This window comes from Macrobrachium nipponense, chromosome 41, assembly GCF_015104395.2.
Source record: "Macrobrachium nipponense isolate FS-2020 chromosome 41, ASM1510439v2, whole genome shotgun sequence".
Classification (NCBI taxonomy): Eukaryota; Metazoa; Arthropoda; class Malacostraca; order Decapoda; family Palaemonidae; genus Macrobrachium; species Macrobrachium nipponense.
Window position 1 is genome coordinate 30,870,281 of NC_061102.1, and position 20,109 is coordinate 30,890,389.

Below are 20,109 nucleotides of genomic sequence, written 5' to 3' on the forward strand. Positions count from 1 at the left end.
AAATTTCTTTACAATCTTGTGCTATTTCTCTGGTACGATTTCGCGCAGCGACACGAGCTGAGCCCAGAAAAGGGATTTTGACGTAAGGAAAAATCTATTTCTGGGGCGAATTGCTCGTGTCGCCAAGCGAAATCCCGCCCTACCCATCCCATCGCCAAGATTGTCTGCTAACTTCAGGATGGCCACCAGAGGCGCAGCAGTCGGCAGCATGGGATGGAGTAGTAGTAGTAGGTGCTGCCCACTCTGTGGGTCGGCTCTCCTCTTGGGGGATTTTGTAGTGGGAGAATTCTATTGGCATTTTGGCTCGTGGTAGTGGTCTCACTCGCCATAGTGTTCATACCGACACTCTCTGGGAGAGTGAGCGAGTCAGTTATACTGACCTTTTTCTTTATTTATTTATTCTCTGGTATGTGTTAGTACATTTACCCTAGAAATAATAGATTAAAGGATATTTCGCTGGCGACACGAGCCAATCGCCCAGAAATAGATTTTTCCTTAAGTCAAAATCCCTTTTTTGGAAGAGTTACCGCGCGGACGTAAGGAAAATGTTTTTTTTTTCATAAATTCACCATAAATCGAAATATTGTGTTAGAGACTTCCAATTTGTTGCAAAATGAAGGTAAATGATTGAATATTACTAGAATATAAGAGTTTTAGCTTACAATTGCATTTTCGACCATTTCGGTAGAGTCAAAGTTGACCGAAGTTTGAAATTTTGGCACTTGTCGTTATTTATATGAAAATATTTCAAAAGTGATAAAAGCTACAACCATGGGTTGTTGTTAGTTGTATTGTGCATGAAATTGCGCACATTTCCATATATAAAACTTTATGTAACGGCAAATTTTAAATGGTGCAAACATTAGGACAATCGCACGAAAAAAATTTATTCAAAGAGTTACCGCGCGGACGTAAGGAAAAAGTTTTTTCATAAATTCACCGTAAATCGAAATATTGTGCTAGAGACGTCCAATTTGTTGCAAAATGAAGGCAAAAGATTGAATATTACTAGAATATAAGAGTTTTAGCTTACAATTTCGTTTTTCGACCATTTCGGTAGAGTCAAAGTTGACCGAAGGTTGAAATTTTGGCACTTATCGTTATTTATATGAAAATATTTCAAAACTGATAAAAGCTATAATCATGAATATTTTTTGGTTATATTCTACATGAAATTACGCACATTTTCATATGTAATACTTCATGTAATGGATAATTTAAAACGGTGCAAAAATTATGTCAAAGTGACGAAATAATTTTTGAGATGTGTCACTGATACTTTTTAGTGCGATAAGAAAGAAATTCGCGCTCTCGCGCTTGTGTAACAATTGTAAACAAAACAACGCCTTGATCCGTGAACTCCCAGCATCCCCCAAGGCGCGTGATTCAAAAGTTTTTGGCTGGTAGGCCTATAAGTATTTTTCTGCGAATTTAAAAAAAAACTTTTTTTGAGTCGACGTCTAATACGTCCAATTGGCATACGGGAGACATTTTGACTCGACGTTTAATACGTCCAATCGGTGTAAGAGGGTTAAAAGATTACTCATTCCCTGTACACAGCGAATGCTGATCAACATTAGTAGTTGAACATTTTATGTGGATTCTCAGGCTTTATTTAAGAGGCTGAAAACTTAATTTGGTCTGTCCTGTCACTGAATTTTTAATGAAGTGACCTATACTGTATGAAATAAAATTATAATTTTATCCTGGAACATACCCTTCTGGCCACCCCTACCAGGGTTGAATATTTTAAGTGGTCTTGTTAAACATCCTAGTAATATTAATAATAAAATAAACAGTTTGTCCCTACGCTTACAGAATATGAATACTATCTAACTGGGTTGATCAAAAAGTCTCACTGTTAAGCTCTGCTTTCAGTTTTGTATGCATCTGAACAACTGATAGTTCTCAAGTTCTAAAAGTACATGTGCTATATCTAGTGAGGTTCCCTAGGCCAGCCTTCAAAAAGTGGTTCATCTTTTATGGAACTGGTAATGACAAAGGTTCAGATTTGGATTCCTTTGCATACATCACAGAATTAAATCTAGATAAAGAGAAAATCTAATGCAAGATTGGACCCTTATGAAACATGTAAAATAAGAAAGAAAAATTGGAACAGGTAAATGCTACATTGTGGAAATGGGTTAGTGTTTAGGTTTCTCTCTTTAGAAATTTGAATTATAAAACATTATTAAATTAATTGATGAAAGGGAAACTGATCAAAATGGAGAAGTCAGAATGCTAAAAAAAAGACAACTAATCAAAGTTACCACAAACTCCATACTGTAAATCACCAAAAACTGACCACCCTCACATAATACCTTCAATAATTACATCATTCAGTGCAATGTTAAGTGACTTGAAACATCAATATATCTTGAAGTCCAAAGGTTTCATAGAGAACATCCAGTAACAGTGTGATTGCAACCCACAAATCAAACAATTCCTTCAGTTAAGATTATATATTCTAACATCTTCCTCAAGCCATAGAGAAAATTCTCCTCAACTTAGGACCACCTTGACGTAGTGAGGTGGTTCTCAAACCTCTTGAATTTTTTTCTTTTCCTAGGTTCAAACCCAAGAGTCCCATATAACTTTATATATTTTTAATTAATATTTGTGTATTTTTCCACTTTTATCAAAATTTACCAAAACTAATTAACAAGAAAACATACCATAACTTTGAGTGAAATTAAATCTGAGGCTAAATAGTGAGATCTGTGGTAGATCCATCATGTACTCAACCATGTTCTGACCTGTTTTTTCAGGTGGAACTATTCTGTAGACCTGGACCACAGATTCCAAGGGGGCCTGGTTTTAGGAATAGAACTCTAGACATTCTGTTCGGTTAGCCCATAATGTGATTAGGATGGGGATAATTCTATTATCGTAATACTCTTAGTCCTAGCAAGTGAGTTCTGCTTACGCTTGGGCCATGCTAATCATGTTATACCATCCCCTTTTGGGGTAGGGTAGGGATGCAGACATATGGGAGTTAATCTTACTTGTGCCAGTGGCAATAGATTTAATTTCATGAAAGTCCAATGATATCTTTTCAAGATATTGTTATTTTTCCTTCCTAATCCTTTATAATAAGTAAACTTAAAGATTTAAGTACTCCTGGGCCCCTTGATGGATAAATTATGGCACAGTTGATGACTATAAAACAAAAGCTATCATCTTGTAAAAGGCAAAAGATGGCTAAAAAAACAAACAATCAAACTTCACCTTTATAAAACTGAAATTCAATTTTGTGCAAATATTAAATATCTAAGAAATGGTATTAGATCAACATTTAAATTGGGAAACACACATCAAATACAATAAAGCCAAAGGCATCAAAGCCCTTACCATATTGAAGAAATTATCACACTCTAATTTGGGAGCAAAGTGAGATATCCTATTAATGTTATATAAAGCAATGATTTTATCCATAATAGATTACTGCTGTCCAATATATTCATTAACCTCAGTGTGTACATTAAAAACACTCGGTGCATATACAGATGGTACCAAAAATAATATTGGAGTGGGAGCTTCTGCATATTCCAAAGATAAATTAATCAAAATGAGCCTACCCTTAATATCATCAGTATTTAGTGTGGAACTCACAGCCTTACAAGTGGCACTTAATATAATAAGTGAGAAAAGAGCAAATTCCTCTGTAATTTTCAGCAACGCACAGTGCTATGGATGCTATAAACAAGTACAAACCTATAAACCAACTTGTACAAGAAATCCAAATAAAAATTCATCAACTCCTCCAATCAGAATTTTCAATAAAATTATGTTGGATTCCTGCACAAGTAGGAATAAAAGAAGATGAAAAAAAAGATTCTGCTGCTAAATTAGCTTGCACTGTCCCTCCAACAGTTACACTTCCCCCAGGAGTAGACTGGATAATACATATCTGTCAAACCATTGATATATCAAGATTGGCAAACAGAATGGTCCTTATTACCAACCACAAATAACCTGGAATCTATAAAGCTGAAAGATCAAAAGAAGTAATCCTAACAAGACTTCATATAGGACATACTAGATACTTGCATGGTTACTTAACGTCAAAGCCATATACTGATACTGACCCAATGGAATGTCATTGTGTCAAACTCCCATGACTATAACATTTACATATTGAATTCCCAAATTGGAACTTACAAAGATCCATTTACTATTTTCGAAATTCAACAGTGAAAAATATCTTGCTAAAAGCAAAGATTTTTCACTGAAGTACATATAACTTTTCTAAATAAAACAGGTTTTTAAATGAAGTATAAATTTTTTTTTCTTAAGATGAATTTCTGAGAACTAGCCCAAGAAAAGTCTGTATAAGAATCAGAGGTCTGGAAAAACTAATCCTTCTTAGTATTATTATTAATCATAGTGAAACAGCTAGGAACTGCACACACAAAACAAGTAAGCTAGGGCAAAATAACTATAAGTATCCAGTTTTTAAGTACCAGCCATAAAGTTCTACCTTGAAAGCAATAATGCTTTTGCAATTAAAAAATTATTTTCATAGAAATTTAGATAAAATTGCATATATTTGGACTATGCAATAATTAGTGCCCTATTGTTTTTCAGTAGAATTTGTTATTGAATGTAATAAACAAATTGCCTAATAATAAAACTGTAACATACTGTAGTATGTTTTCTAATGCGAGTTAATATTTCAATTAATATTTATGCACAATGAATTTAACAAGCTCTTCATGTGGCAGTGTGATGTAAAATGGACCAGGACTTGCAGGATTTTCATTATGTATATCAGTGGCTAATAAAACTAATTGTTTTTAATACAGCAATGTTCACATCCACAATATATATTCAATTTGTTCAACAAAACTTGAGTTATCTTTGATGTTTATATCTTTAGCAATACCATTAATGGGATTAATGATGAATTTATACATATATATATATATATATATATATATATATATATATATATATATATATATATATATATATATATATGTGTGTGTGTGTGTGTGTGTGTGTATATATATATATATATATATATATATATATATATATATATATATATATATATATATATATATACATATATACATACATACACACACACACTATACTTATATTTTTTGCATGTATGTGTGTATGTATGTATGTATGGATAGATATGTTTTAAGGAGAAGCTAATTGATGTTCCTTTTTACTGATTAAGATTTTTTATGATTTTGGACAGGTGCTGGTGATGGAGGTACGTGAAATTAAGCATTTACCTCCTAACAGAATAGTTTATTGTACTATGGAAGTTGAAGGAAGTGGAGAAAAGTTACAAACAGATCAAGCAGAAGCATCTAAACCAATGTAAGTTTCTAGGTGTAATCTTTTTTTTTTAAGTTCACACACTTTGTTATACCATTTTACAGGCTTCCATAGAGTATGAGTCAAAGTTTCTGGACCCATTTCAAAAGAGGTTGGCAGTGACCATTAACCCTCTTACGCCGAAGCCCTAAAAATCAAAACCTCTCCTGTATGCCGGCGCCGGTTTGGAGTGAGCGCGGAACCGGAAAAAATAATTTTTTCAAAAAATCACAGAGCGCTTAGTTTTGAAGACTAAGAGTTCATTTTTGGCTCATTTTTTTTTTCATTGCCTGAAGTTTAGTATGCAATCATCAGAAATGAAAAATAATATCATTATCATATGTAAATAATGCGATATATGGTAGCGAAAAAAAAAAATTCATAGATAATTGTATTCAAATCACGCTGTGCAAAAAACGGTCAAAGCTAACGAGTTACTTTTTTTTTCGTTGTATTGTACACTAAATTGCAATCCTTTTGATATATAATACATAGTAAAACAATAAAAGCAACACCGGAAAAATATTATCACAAAATGATGTACGAATTCGTAACGAGAGGACGTAAAAAAATGTTATTTTCAAAAATTCACCGTAATTCTAAATAATGTTCTAGAGACTTCCAATTTGTTTCAAAATTAAGACAAATGATTGAATATTACGATACTGTAAGAGTTTTAGATTAGAATTGCAGATTTCGACCATTTCGGACGAGTTAAATTTGACCGAATGTCGAAATTTTAATATATATATTTTTTTATATGGACATATTTCGAAGATGGAAAAAGCTACAACCTTCAATTATTTTTTATTGTATTCTTCATGAATTTGCGCACATTTTGATATATGAAACTCTATAAAAAGGCTAATATGAAAAGGAGCAAATATTAGGATAATGCCATGTACGTATTTCGGAGACTTGCGGCCGCGAATCGGCGCGCAGAGTGAAGGTAAATATATTTTTCAAAAATTCACCATAAATCACAATATTGTTTTAGAGACTTCAAATTTGTTTCAAAATGAAGAAAATGACAGAATATTACTAGGCCGTAAGAGTTTTAGCTTACAATTGCGTTTTTCAACTATTTCGGTAGAGTCAAATTTGACCGAACGTGGTTTTTTTTTCTATTTATCGTGATTTATATGCAAATATTTCGAAAAAAGAGAAAAGCTACAACCTTCAATCATTTTTAGTTGTATTCTACATGAAATTACGCACATTTTCATATAAAACTTTATGTAACAGCTAATTTTAAATGGTGCAAACATTTCGACAATCGCACAAAAAAAATTCTGATTTTTTCGAAGTTACGCGCGAACGTAATGTGTTTTTTTTTCATAAATTCACCATAAATCGAAAATATTGTGCTAGAGACTTCCAAGTCGTTGCAAAATGAAGGTAATTAAATGATTGAATATTACTAGAATATAAGAGTTTTAGCTTACAATTGCGTTTTTCGACCATTCGGTAGAGTCAAAGTTGACCGAAAGTTGAAATTTTTGCACTTAACGTTATTTATATGAAAATATTTCAAAACTGATAAAAGCTACAACCATGGGTTGTTTTTTGTTGTATTGTGCATGAAATTGCGCACATTTCCATATATAAAATTTTATGTAACGGCAAATTTAAAAGGGTGCAAACATTAGGACAATCGCACGAAAAAATTTATCGGAAGAGTTATCACACGAACGTAAGGAAAAAGTTTTTTCATAAATTCACCATAAATCGAAATATTGTGCTAGAGACGTCCAATTTGTTGCAAAATGAAGGCAAATGATTGAATATTACTATAATGTAAGAATTTTAGCTTACAATTGCGTTTCTCGACCATTTCTGTAGAGTCAAATTTGACCGAAGGTTGAAATTTTTGCACTTATCGTTATTTATATGAAAATATTTCAAAACTGATAAAAGCTACAATCATGAGTATTTTTTAGTTGTATTGTGCATGAAATTGCGCACATTTTCATATATAATACTTCATGTAAAGGATAATTTAAAATGGTGCAATAATTATGTCAAAGTGACGAAATAATTTTTGAGATGTGTCACTGATAGTTTTTAGTGCGATAAGAAAGAAATTCGCGCTTGCGCGCCTGCGTAGCGATTGTAAACAAAACAACGCCTTGATCCGTGAACTCCCAGCATCCCCCAAGGCGCGTGATACAAAAGTTTTCGGCTGGTAGGCCTATAAGTTTTTTTCCGCGAATTTTTAAAAAAATGCTTTTGAGCCGACGTATGATACGTCCAATCGGCATACGGGAGACATTTTGACTCGACGTTTAATACGTCCAATCGGCGTAAGAGGGTTAAGGGGGTTTTTATAGCTTTTATTTTATATTATTGCTTTCCATAATTATTCTGTTCGTCTTAATCATCTATCATCAGAATTTACTGAAAAATATAAATGAAATTATAGGAAAACTAGTATGATTTTGTTTTTTGTGAAAATTAACTAAATTGGTCTTTCATTAGATTGAAAATTACTTCTTATTACATTTTTTCAAAGATGTTAATAGTTAGGAAAAACATATAAAGCTCACATTCTCTTAAGTAATATCTTTGGACACCAGTTAGAGTAGAGCACAGATCCTTGATGACTTGATACCTGCAAAAATGCTGAGTTATGTAGTGCCTTTTTTTTGTTATCTGCAGCCTCAGTTTGAGCTTATAAAAGTATTTTGTCATATATTCTTCAATTATCAATAATAGAAGAGAACTAACACTTATATTGGCTTAGATTAAATGTCAGAATTCAGTGTTGAAGTGTAGATTAAGAAAATGAAATTAGTAGAACTGCCCTCATGTGTTTCTTGAAAAATATATGATGGAATGCGTTTCTTGAAAAAATATATGAACTTCCTGTACTCATCTTAGATGGACATTAGTGTGTGATTGTCTCAGTTGTAAGGATATACTGCAATACAAATGCATACTATATAATACATACTATATGCATAGACATTTCTTATTTTAGGGGCCTTTTGTAATTAATTAATAACAACACTCTTTGAAATACTTATAAGTGACTTTACCTCTGTTTTAGGTGGGATACACAAGGAGATTTTACTACTACTCACCCATTGCCTGCAGTGAAGTGCAAATTGTATACTGAATCAGCCTCAATGCTTTCTTTAGATGATAAGGAATTAGGCAGAGTTGTTTTACACCCAACAGCATTATCCTCTAAGGTTAGTGGATGCTTTAGTTCAATGTAACTGTATACATAAAATTTATAACTACTGTACGTACTTCCGTAAGTTGCTTTGTGTGTATGAAGAAATTGATGCAGCAGACAAAGAATGTTCAACTATCACATGTTAAAGTGTAACCATATCTGTGGCAATTTTCTCAATAATACCAGTACAAGTGGTAGACTTCCTGAATCCATGGATATGATAGGACACTAAAACACATCAACGTAAACTTAAGGTTATAAGCACTGACCATTCATAATATAAAAAAGAATATAGTGCAGCAATTTTGGCTTCTTATTCATTTGGTCACATTTAATTCATCCATGCACAGTTATGAAGGTATAGCATACTTTTTTGCAGTTGCCCTAATTTCAAACAACTGTGAGGTACGACTCTTGAAAATGAGGTATACGTATATATAGTGTAGTATATATATATATATATATATATATATATATATATATATATATATATATATATATATATATATATATATGAATAACTTGATCACAGAATATATAAAACGTGATGCTATGTATAAATAAATGTAATGCCACGGAGGAAAATGAAAAGATGAGAACTGCTGAGATCTTTTGGTCTTAATGACCCTTTACTTAAGGCAAGACTGATCAGAACGAAGAGAAACACTGTACAGGTAAGCATATACAAATGGACAATACAGAATTAACACAAGGTCCAATTCACTTTAAAGAAACAAAAAAATGCCCATGGGCTAGATTAAAGATTATAAAAGCTGCCACCCACACATAGTCACAGGTAATTTAAGTCAGAAAACAATACATTTTGAAAACAAAGAGGCATACTGTACAAAAATGCTCAAACAATGAGTGAGAAACAAACATTAGATATAAGTATAGCGAGCATGAGAGAGAGAGAGAGAGGGAAACAATAACTAAAAATATGTGGGAATAATTAATTAGTAGTTATTTCATTTATTTGAAGGTCCTTCATAAACATTTTACAAATAAATGGGTCCAAATGGTTGGTCAACCCTAGATCCCCTAACATATCTAGAGGACCATATCAGGAAGGGATTGGATCTGAAAAAATTGACAGTATCTCTCTTTTTTTTTTTATATATATATATATATATATATATATATATATATATATATATATATATATATATATATATATAGAGAGAGAGAGAGAGAGAGAAAGCATATGACACAACGTAGAGATTTAACATCATGCAAAAACTTCACTAAGTAGGGTTGTGGGGTCACCTGCCAATTTCCATTAAAAACTTTCTTACAGTGAGAACTTTCCTGACACAAGTAGAAAATTCATATTCAGAATACTTTAATTTAGAAGGAATTCCTCAGGGCAGTGTCCTGAGTTGTACTTTGTTTGCCTTTGCAATTAATAACATCACTGTACAAATACCAAACGGAGTTAAAAATAGCTTATACGTTGATGACTGCCTTATACTACACGAGTACCTCCCTGAGACATGGCAGTATTGATGACCAAAGAGTCATCAATACTGCCATTACAAATATAATTAAATAGGCAAATTCAGTTTGATTTCATTTTTCAACCAATAAAACAAAAGCCTTTGTTTTCTATAAAGACAAAAGGTGGCTAAAAGACCAAGAAATCAAACTCCATCTATGTAATACTGAAATTGAATTCTGTGCAAATGTTAAGCACTTAGGATAATGTTTGATCAACATTTAAACTGGAAAGCACACATCTAGTATATTAAAGCCAATGGCATAAAAGTCCTTGCCCTATTAAAGAAACTATCTCACTCTACATGGGGAGCAGGACGTGACATCATGCTAAAGTTATATAGGACATCAGTTCTATCTATAATAAACTACTGCTGTCCTATATATTCTTCAGCATCTTAAGCAACATTAAAAACTCTTGATGCATTTGATCACAAAAAAATATTATAAAAACTCTTGATGCATTTCATCATGAAGAAATACGCTTCTGTACTGGTGCATTTAGATCATCACCAACAAATTCCCTTTTAGCAGAGGCAGGCATACTACCTTTGAGACAACACTGCAACTTAATAACACTATGTAAAGGCCTTCCCCTACAAGCAGGATCATCTCCTGCAGCTACCTGTTTCCTGAATTATAATCATAGGATTGAACAAATACTTAATGAACTCTTATAATATAACACCAGTTTTCCCTCTAACAATAGAAGCTCACCACCTTGGACTCACGAATAAAAATATGCACCACCACTTTGTCTTATCTTCTTAAACAAATTACAACTAATACAAAGATGTACCGCCAACATGCCTTAGAGCACATCTGAAGAAAGGGAAACCAACTCATGATGTATACAGATGGCTCATTAAAGAATACTGGAGTAGGAGCTTCAGTTTTCTCTAATAATAAATTAATCAAAGTAAGCCTTCCTTTAATATCATCTGTGTTTACTGCAGAACTCTTGGCCATACGAGCAGCACTTGACATAATATCTGAAAGGCAAGCAGTCTCTTCAGTAATTTTCAGCAACTCATGTAGTGCCATTGATGCTATAAACAAGTACAAATCTTCAAATGAACTTGTCAAAGAAATTCAAATAAAAATCCATCAACTTCTCCAATCTGGATTATCAATAAAAATCTGTTGGATTCTGGCACATGTAGGAATTGAAGGGAATGAACATGCAGATTCTGCAGCTAAACTAGCATGCACTGTTACCCCCAACAATTTCATATGCCCTTGTATCAGATGGATAGCATCTGTCAAATCTCTAATATATCAAGATTGGCAAACAGATTGGTCTTCGGTACCAATATCAAACAAGCTGAAAAATATAAAATATGAGGTTTACCCATGGGTTTCATCATCTCAAAAAGCAAGATCTAAAGAAGTAATATTAGCAAGATTCTGCATAGGTCATACCAAATTTTCTCATGGTCATCTAATGACAACACCAAATTCTGACCCAATGAAATGTAATAGATGCCAAGTTCCCATGACTGTCCAGCACTTACTCGTTGAATTCCCAAATTGGATTCAGCAGAGTCGCATTTATTTTCAAGATCGAACAATGTCAGGAATTCTCGGTGAAGGCGAGGATTTCTCACGTGACAAAATTATCATGTTCCTAAGTAATGTCAGTTTTTTAAATAAAATCTTGTTCTAGTTTGTTTTTTATTTTTTTCTCAGGGTTATTCCTGGGAACCAGCCTGAGAAGAGCCTTTTTTAGGCTCAGAGATCTGGTTAAACTAATCTTTTATCCTATCCTTTATCTATTGCATGGCCGATAAATAAAGATTTATTTAATTTCATTGTAAATGTATAATGTGGCTAAAGTCATGGATTTTTTTTGCACGGGGCTTGTCCACAAATCAGCAGTTTAAGTAAGAATGTGACTTGTAATAATTCTCTATTGTAATACAACCATAATATGTGTACAAATATCTCAACCCATACATGGATTTCTTTTAGAGGTTCTTATTTACCAACATATTTTGTTCATCCCTGACATCTAAGACACTCTAATGTGCCAAATGAATGTGATAGTGTACAGGGAAATGAATTTGAATTGTTTAGTAGAATAAATACATTAGGTGTAGAAATTGAGTTTTAATGTTTGAAAGATGAAAATTTATATAGATGTTTTTAGTTATTTTCTATTAGAAAACAATTGTTTATATTTCCAGCAACCTGAATGGTACAAGATGCAAGTACCCAAAAACTCGCCAGAAAATAATTTGAAGATAAAAATAGTTGTAAGAATGGATAAACCACAAAACCTTAAGCATTGTGGGTAAGTATTTAATTCTCTAATACAGTACATACGTGTGTGTCTGTGTGTGTGTGTGCATATATATATATATATAATATATATATATAATATATTATATATATATATATATATAATGTCCATGAATTTATTTTGATATAGAATAGCATTGGTAGATGGAATAGAGCACACTATTTACAGTGTGCACAATATATATATATATATATATATATATATATATATATATATATATATATATATATATATATATATATAATATAATATATATATATATATACATATATACATATATACATATAGTATATATATTATATATATATATATATATATATATATATATTTTATTTATTTATTTATTTATTTATATATATTCAGAGAAAGACATATGTAAACCAAACATCGCTAGGCTGCCTTTTTTTATTATTTTGCTGATGTTATGTAATTATGTACAGAATTACATCTTTTGGGCTGCACATAAGAAAGGATAAAAAACAGTTAAATGTACATTCAAAGAATTCATTTAAAATATAACAGAGTAAAAATGAAATAAATAAAAATAAAGCCAGAACCAACATAGAGGTGAGACAGCAAGGAACTAAATGGAAGGAAACCACCACAGTACGAACTTGAGCTAAATACAATTGACTCACAGATGTATGATTGTTTAACTATAGTATGAGTTGTTTTATAAACAACGACTCTAGGACTGTTGAATCTCTAAGATTGGCAGTATGACCGATGGCACTAAAATCTTTGTTCTCAATGTAGGGTTTACATTGTTTTGAATGGTTCTTGGTATTGGCGTGCTCTGGGTTTGAGGTTCTGCTACCTGTGTGGAAACTGACTCCCCAATGTGAATCAGTGCACACCTTAAGAATTCTACTGGTGGATCTTACGTAAATCCCTAAAATACATTTAGGGCAAATATATTTATAGGTGATGCCAGAAGACATAAACAAGGAGCCTATATTAAGAGGATTTTTTGGAATTAATTTGACTGATATGTCTGGGAAATGGTCATTAATAATTTATGTGATCTTTTTTTAAAGGTTAGGTTATGGATATATGGAAAGATTGCATAGAAACTCATTTTTTGTACAGTTAGAACGTCAGGGTTTCTAGAGAAATGTCTATTTATTAATTGATTTAATTTTCTATGTACTAGCCTGGGTGGGAAATAGTTACCTGTAAAGAAATTAACTAGAAATGAAATCTCATTGTTAAAGGCATTCTAGTTAGATGAGAGGACTAGTGCTCTAGTAAGAATGGTAAAACTGAAATTAACTTTAAAATACAATTAACTACTACTCTAAAAATTAGATCCAAGTCCTGTAAAAGTTTTCTTTCTAAAGATTGTGGGGTTAAAAGAGTTGTTTTGTTTATATACTTGAACATCCAGGAATGACAGACAGTTGTTCTCCTCTTTTTCTATGGTAAATGTCATATTCGGGTGTGGTGTATTTACGTAGTCAAGGAACAGGTCAGCCTCGTATTCACCCTTGAAGAGAACAAACGTATCATCAACATACCTAGAATAAAAATCTTAGAGGGCAATCATCAAGCATGCACTCCTCCAGGGAGCACATAAAGATATTAGCAAATGTAGGGAGAAGGGGGAACCCATGGCCATGCCATCTACTTGTTTAAATAGTGTACCATTAAAAACATAAGCAGCGTCCAGCAGTGCCAGTTCAAGAAGGGTCTTAAAAAGCGTACGGTTAAAATTACTAAAAGTGGACTCAGAATCAGGAAATAACTTGTCAAGAATCAGTTCAATGGTCTCACTAACTGAAATATTCATAAACAGATATTTGATGTCAAGGCTAGTCATGAATAGGTCGGAATCCTGTAATAAAATACTCTTTAAACTAGAGGGAATTACTGAGAGAGTAACTGTTCTTTGTTAATGGTTCAAGTATAGGAATGAGAAATTTGGCTAGTTTATAATTTGGTGTATTAAAAGATGCTAAAATAGGTTTGAGTGGGAGACCTGGTTTATTAATTTTTGGAAGGCCATATAAAGTACAGTTAGAAGAACCTGTGGAGTATAGTTCCTGATATGTAGTTTCATCAATTATATTATCCTTTCTCAAAGACCTAAGGAAATGCTTAATTTTGTCTTGTATTTTAAAGATATCAAGATAGTCGGGAGTGCCAGTCATTTCAAGTTTGTTCCTGTCGTTTAAGATACTTTCCATTTTGGAAATAGTTGTGTTTATTCAAGAAAATTGTTCCCTTACCTTTGTCGGGCCTTATGACAACGATGACCTTGTTGTTAGAGTCTTTTAATACACTAAATTATAAACTAGCCAAATTTCTTGTTCTTAGTGCAATGTGTGTCGAGGAGGTGTCTTATCTGGCCCACCAACGCTCCTAGACCTAGGTCCCTGTCTGACTCCCATACACCAGGGAGGAGGCATACCGACAGTCCAAGGGAAGTTAGGTTTGCCCTGGGGAAGGTGCCCCCTCAGCTGATCCTGTCGTAGGAAAAACCTAACTTTGGTCATGGCTATTGAGTCCTCAAAGATTACCCTTTCCATGGTCTATCCAGAGCTCCATGGTGACCAGAGAAATGTCAAAGAATTCTCTTAACTGCTCTTGGGGCTGGGTAGTGCATCATAATGATAAACATTATGATACATGATAAGAGTACAAATGGACTCAGGATAATAGGGAACTTACTATTATCCTTAGCGAACGCGAATACCCAGTTTACCTACGTCAAAACCTCAAGAAGAAGTGGCTATGTGCATACACACTGTCATATTATTTACATGCAACCAAAATCCAACCAAGACACAATTCCTTTCTGTTGGTCAATGCAGGATGATTCCTTGCCCAAATCCCATGTCTGTTTGTCAGGGAAGTGGGAGCATTTTGAGGACTCAACAGCGACTACCAAAAATAGGGTTTTCCTATGTCAAAACCTGTTTTTTGATAGTTTAGTCACAGTCTCGTCCTCAAAGGAGCTTTATAAAGAAATTGACAGGTGACAAAAAGCTCTTGATTTTAGTCCCAACAACCCAAAAACATTTCTGGTCCAGGGTCAAGCCACTAGTTTCAGGGCCCCATTCTTTATTCCAAACACTTTTAAGCTTGGTACCAAGGAACAAGAAACTAAGTGCAAACCACATTTTTTATAGTGAAGTTCTGTGGTGACTTACCTAAGCATGCTTAGTATGGTTGCAGTATTGTCAATCCTTCCCCAGCAATAGTTAGCATACCCACCTGTCAGGAAGACCCGTGGTTTGCCACTGTAGCTCCTATGGGTCAAGACTATCCATGCCACTTACCGATACACAGTGTAGTCGAACTTGTTCGAGCTTGTGGCAAGTGTTGCAAGAGTTTAGGAAAAAACGGACCTTTTGGGATGTCTGCCATGACCACTAGCTAAAACCTTAAGTGCCTGAACTTGGTATAATGTTTTGTCTGCTAATTCTAGTTTACTTAGAATAGGAGATTTCCTTCTTATAGGAGTCCCCTTCTTGGCCAGGAATGACAGGCCAAAGGACAATAATAATGATAGTCAGCTGCTTGCGTGATGTATTGTCCTTGTCTAAGAGAGCCTAGTTTGTTGTTGAGCACACCTGGTGCTAATAAAATCAAGGAGAACATACTGCAGCTTGTGAGTTGTGGTTTTCTTGGGTCCAATGAATTGAGTGGCTGATCAAAGTCTAAGCACCTTGTTCAGGGTCCAGGTGTTTGGAACTCTTCTAGAATGGATCTTTGTAGTGCAAAGGACCGTAGAAGGGACGTGAAAACTTATATACTAGAGTCAAATCACGAAATCTTAAAACAATGGTTCTGTTAATGGTGCTTTGTATTCCATTATTGTTGTAACTGCAAGGCATTTGTCTTCAAAAACGGATGAGAAAATTTTTAATTGATTCCCTAGAATTTTTAACTTGGCTCTCGGTATGGATACTGGTATTGGCAGGTATATGAAATCTATAATTTTTGCACTAGGTATCTAGCAGTGTTGGTCTAGTAATTTTCACGTTACAGATATTTAAGAAAATCCACCCGTGATGGTCTTGGCTGAGAAAGGAGGATTGTTAAAAGACTTTCCCTCCAACTGACTGAAATAAAACAGCTGACAGTTTTGGAATTGATCTCAGCACCCATTGTTAAAGTAATAGGAATCGATGTCTGCTTGGCCAATTTGGGGCTATGTATTAAGTAAGCTGTTCCTTATTAGGTTAGGAGTTTGTTCCACACCTTGAAATCTGGTTTAATGGAGGAAAAGGATATATCGTTCTCCATTTTTTCCAGTCTTGTAGGAAGGCATCTCTTGCTGTTGCTTGCCTAGCAGTGTGTGATTCTCATATGTGGAGAACAGGTCCACTTCCATTTGTGAAATCATATAGCTATTTTCTTAAAAATTGGTTGACTAACTCAACTCTCTTGAGGCTGTCATTTTCCTTGATAGGGAGTCTTACCATACATTGAGAGACCCCGTAAGGTGATTGCAGACAAGTACCACTTCTTTTTTTGTGCCATAAAAGGATGGCTAGCATTACCATATTGAGAGGAGGCGAGTATCATTCCAACCTCTTACTGTAGGACATTTCAGTCATATAGTCTAGAACCAACCAAATGTCTGCGTTCTGGAGGTTTGAGGTTTTTAAGAGAAAATGACAGCCATCAACTCCAGGAAACTCTGGGCTGTGCAAGTCCCGTTTTGAGGACTTGCCTTATTCTATTTTGAGTATGATGGGGAAAGTATCCCAACATAGTCCCAACTACTGAAAGAGTCTGCTGGGTGTTAGGTAGGATTTTACTTATTTATCATAAAACCTTTTGACTGTAGTCAGTTGACCATTGCTCTTAGCTTTTTCAAGCACACTTTTCTTGTGGGCCCCCAGATTGACCAGTTGTCTAGGTGGGCCATTAGTTGTATTTCTGATTTCTCGAAGAACTACCATTATTAACTTTGTCAAATCTTAGGGTAATGTTAAGCCCACAGGACGACTCTAAACCTTTACATATCTTTCCATATGTGGAGCCTTAGGAAGGGACGGAAAGGAACAACAATAGGGACGTGCCAGTGTATATGCATCTTTTAGATCTATGGTTGTTTAAGTCTCTTTTAGAACAACTGAATGCACTCAGGCAATGGTATTTACTTGGAAAATTTGGCAAACAGTGTGCACATTCAATGATGATAGGTTTAGGATCACTTCATTTGGAGGAATCCTTTTTGGGGACATTTAGAGAGACGTGCTTAGTGGCAAATATCTGCATGTTTCTCTATGGCTCCCATGAACAGGGCCTTTCTGCATGTAAAATTCTAGAGAGGAGTCTGGTTTTTGGACAAACCCCTTTACAGGACGGGGAGGGTGAATCGATGCTGTGTCCCTAAAGGGAAGACTTCAATTGCCTGTGGTGTCACTTTAGTCGACCCCCAACCATACCATTCCTGTTGGTATCCACCTCTTTCTCTGCTTGTGCCCTTGATAGGCACTGCATTTGTTGCTTTTCCTTCTCCTATAAGAGGGCCTTTGAACCTTGTGAAAAAATATTTTGTTGCTGTTGTTGTTGTCCATTTGTGAGCATCATCCCTTCTGAACACCTACCTGTTCTTTGAGGAAAAAGATTTTGGGGTAATTTTTGGGTTAGGTAAGGGGAAGTTTTGTGTTTTTGTTTCCTAAATCTCATGTTTTCCCAAAAGAGAGCACTTGCACAAATCTGTTAGCGAGCTTGTCCGTTAAGTTTTTAACCACAACAAACTCCTCAAACAGGTTCTTACAAAAAGGGTTATTATGTAATAATGAACTTTCACTGGGAAGTGACTAGTTGGAACCCTCCAGTGTTTCCATTTTCCTTAAATGCGCCACACTAGAAAGTCATAGGATACTTGCCACAGGGTTCTCATAAGACTTTTAACTACAACAGCAGCAATTATTCTGGAACATTTTGAAAGACTTTTGAAGGCAACTTTCAGCAAGGTTGTAGAGGCTATAATACTAAGAAAGTGAACTCTAGTATGAAATTCTGCATGTCCATTCCTTGGTGGAGTTTTCTGAAACTGGGATGACCGAGACAAATGATTTTAATTCTACTATTGTCTCTGGTCTCTTAATCACTACAAAATTCTAAAAATCTGTCTTTACAAGATTAATCATTTTAAAAATGAAGGGACAGAAGGCTGGAACTCTTTGGTGAGCAGCTTTGGGCCTGATAAAGGGTGTCTTCTATAGCTTTTAACGTTACAAACACAGGTAAGAAAAACCATTTCTATTAGTGGTCTCTCACGTGTACAGCTTCGATCATTGTTTTTCTCTCATTAATTAGATATTTACTATAGGGAGAGAAAATGCTCACTGATGGGTCTAACCAAGGATCATAAATTCATGAGTATAATCAGGGATGAGTACGTATTGGAGCCCCTATCATGCTTTAATGTGAAGTTTGGTATTCAGACCTGACCAATAGTGGTTTCCAGCTATAGTTCCAATACTAGACCTTATTTGGGCTGCATTTGCATCCCCTCTCACTTTGGGTTACAGGATGCAGTGCTTCTACACTTCGGAGTGTACCATACTAACTTAAATTCCTTTTAGGAATCATACATCATGTTGCTCATACATTGCCATTCTTTGGCAGCAACATTTTCTGATGTTACTCCTTTGAGGATGAGACAGAGACTACATTATAAAAAAAAAGTTATGGCACCATAACATACCTAACAGAGGCGCCATTAACCAGAACTTGGCACCATAAATCGCTGAGTTTCAGTTAATGGCAGTTTTCACTTACCAGCACCTTGCTGAGAATGGAACCCCCGCTGATAACCAGGGACTGGCTGTATAAGTACTTGTACAGTATAGTAATGTATATCTATTGAATTTTATTTATTTTGATGGCAAAAACCATATACGTATATATATGTTAAACCAATGATTGAAGTGATTATGTATTGTGCAGTGATTTTTACATGTGTAGGGTTTTGTGTTGTAGTCCAAAACATGTGTACACATTGTTAAAAGACCTTTGTCAAGTCTGGTCTTTATAAGTATTCCCATTAAAAATCTGTTGGTTGTTGCAAATAATTGTTTTAACTTTTTTTTTTCACAGGCACCTATACACATTAGGAAAAAGTTGTTGGAAAAAGTGGAAAAAAAGATATTTTTGTTTGGTACAAGTTTCACAGTATACATTTGCAATGTGTAGTTACAGAGAAAAAAAGAGTGAACCCACAGAAATGATGCAGCTTGATGGATATACAGTAGATTACATTGAGCCTGTGTCAGGTATGTTATTGTTATGATGTATATATTTTATTATCTTTAAGCTATATATAGCACATCACCATTCTGAATTCTGGTTGCTTTGTTGACTATTTTATTTGATACTAGAAAAAACTGAAATACTTACCACCTGTTACCAAACAGGAGGAAAATGATCAGTAGTCATAGGATGTACACAATAAAGTATGTACATATCAATATCATGTGTACGTAGTTAGTAACATTGTTTCACATATAGACACAGCATTTCTAACACTCCCAAAAACTTTCAGTAAATACATAAGTCTAACAGTTTAATGAGGCGCATGGATTAAGCACATACACTTTTACTGATCTATGAAAGAAATTGTATAAATAATCAGTAAGAGAATAGAAAAAAATTTAATGTTTGAATATAAGAGTGATTATATTTCAATCCAACTGATACACATTATATATTTTGCTGTAATCTAGCAAATATTTAAATTCTATTAATTTTTAAAATTTGGTGTGGGATATTACGATATATTCGCAAAATTTAGATATTTTAATTATTAATTAAATAAGTCAGCCAAATGTTC

The 20,109-nt window shown here is 34.1% G+C and overlaps 1 protein-coding gene across 19 annotated transcripts in view; it reads left to right on the forward strand.

Moving 5' to 3' along the window:
• Positions 1 to 20,109, forward strand: part of LOC135212647 (calcium-dependent secretion activator-like) — a 1,046,064-nt gene that overhangs the window by 661,269 nt on the left and 364,686 nt on the right. For all 19 annotated transcript variants that reach the window (XM_064246274.1, XM_064246275.1, XM_064246259.1 and 16 more), the window contains 4 exons: positions 5,213 to 5,337; positions 8,384 to 8,528; positions 12,196 to 12,302; positions 19,377 to 19,552. In XM_064246274.1, coding sequence (XP_064102344.1) covers positions 5,213 to 5,337; positions 8,384 to 8,528; positions 12,196 to 12,302; positions 19,377 to 19,552 — 553 coding nt within the window. The remainder of the gene's footprint in view (positions 1 to 5,212; positions 5,338 to 8,383; positions 8,529 to 12,195; positions 12,303 to 19,376; positions 19,553 to 20,109) is intronic.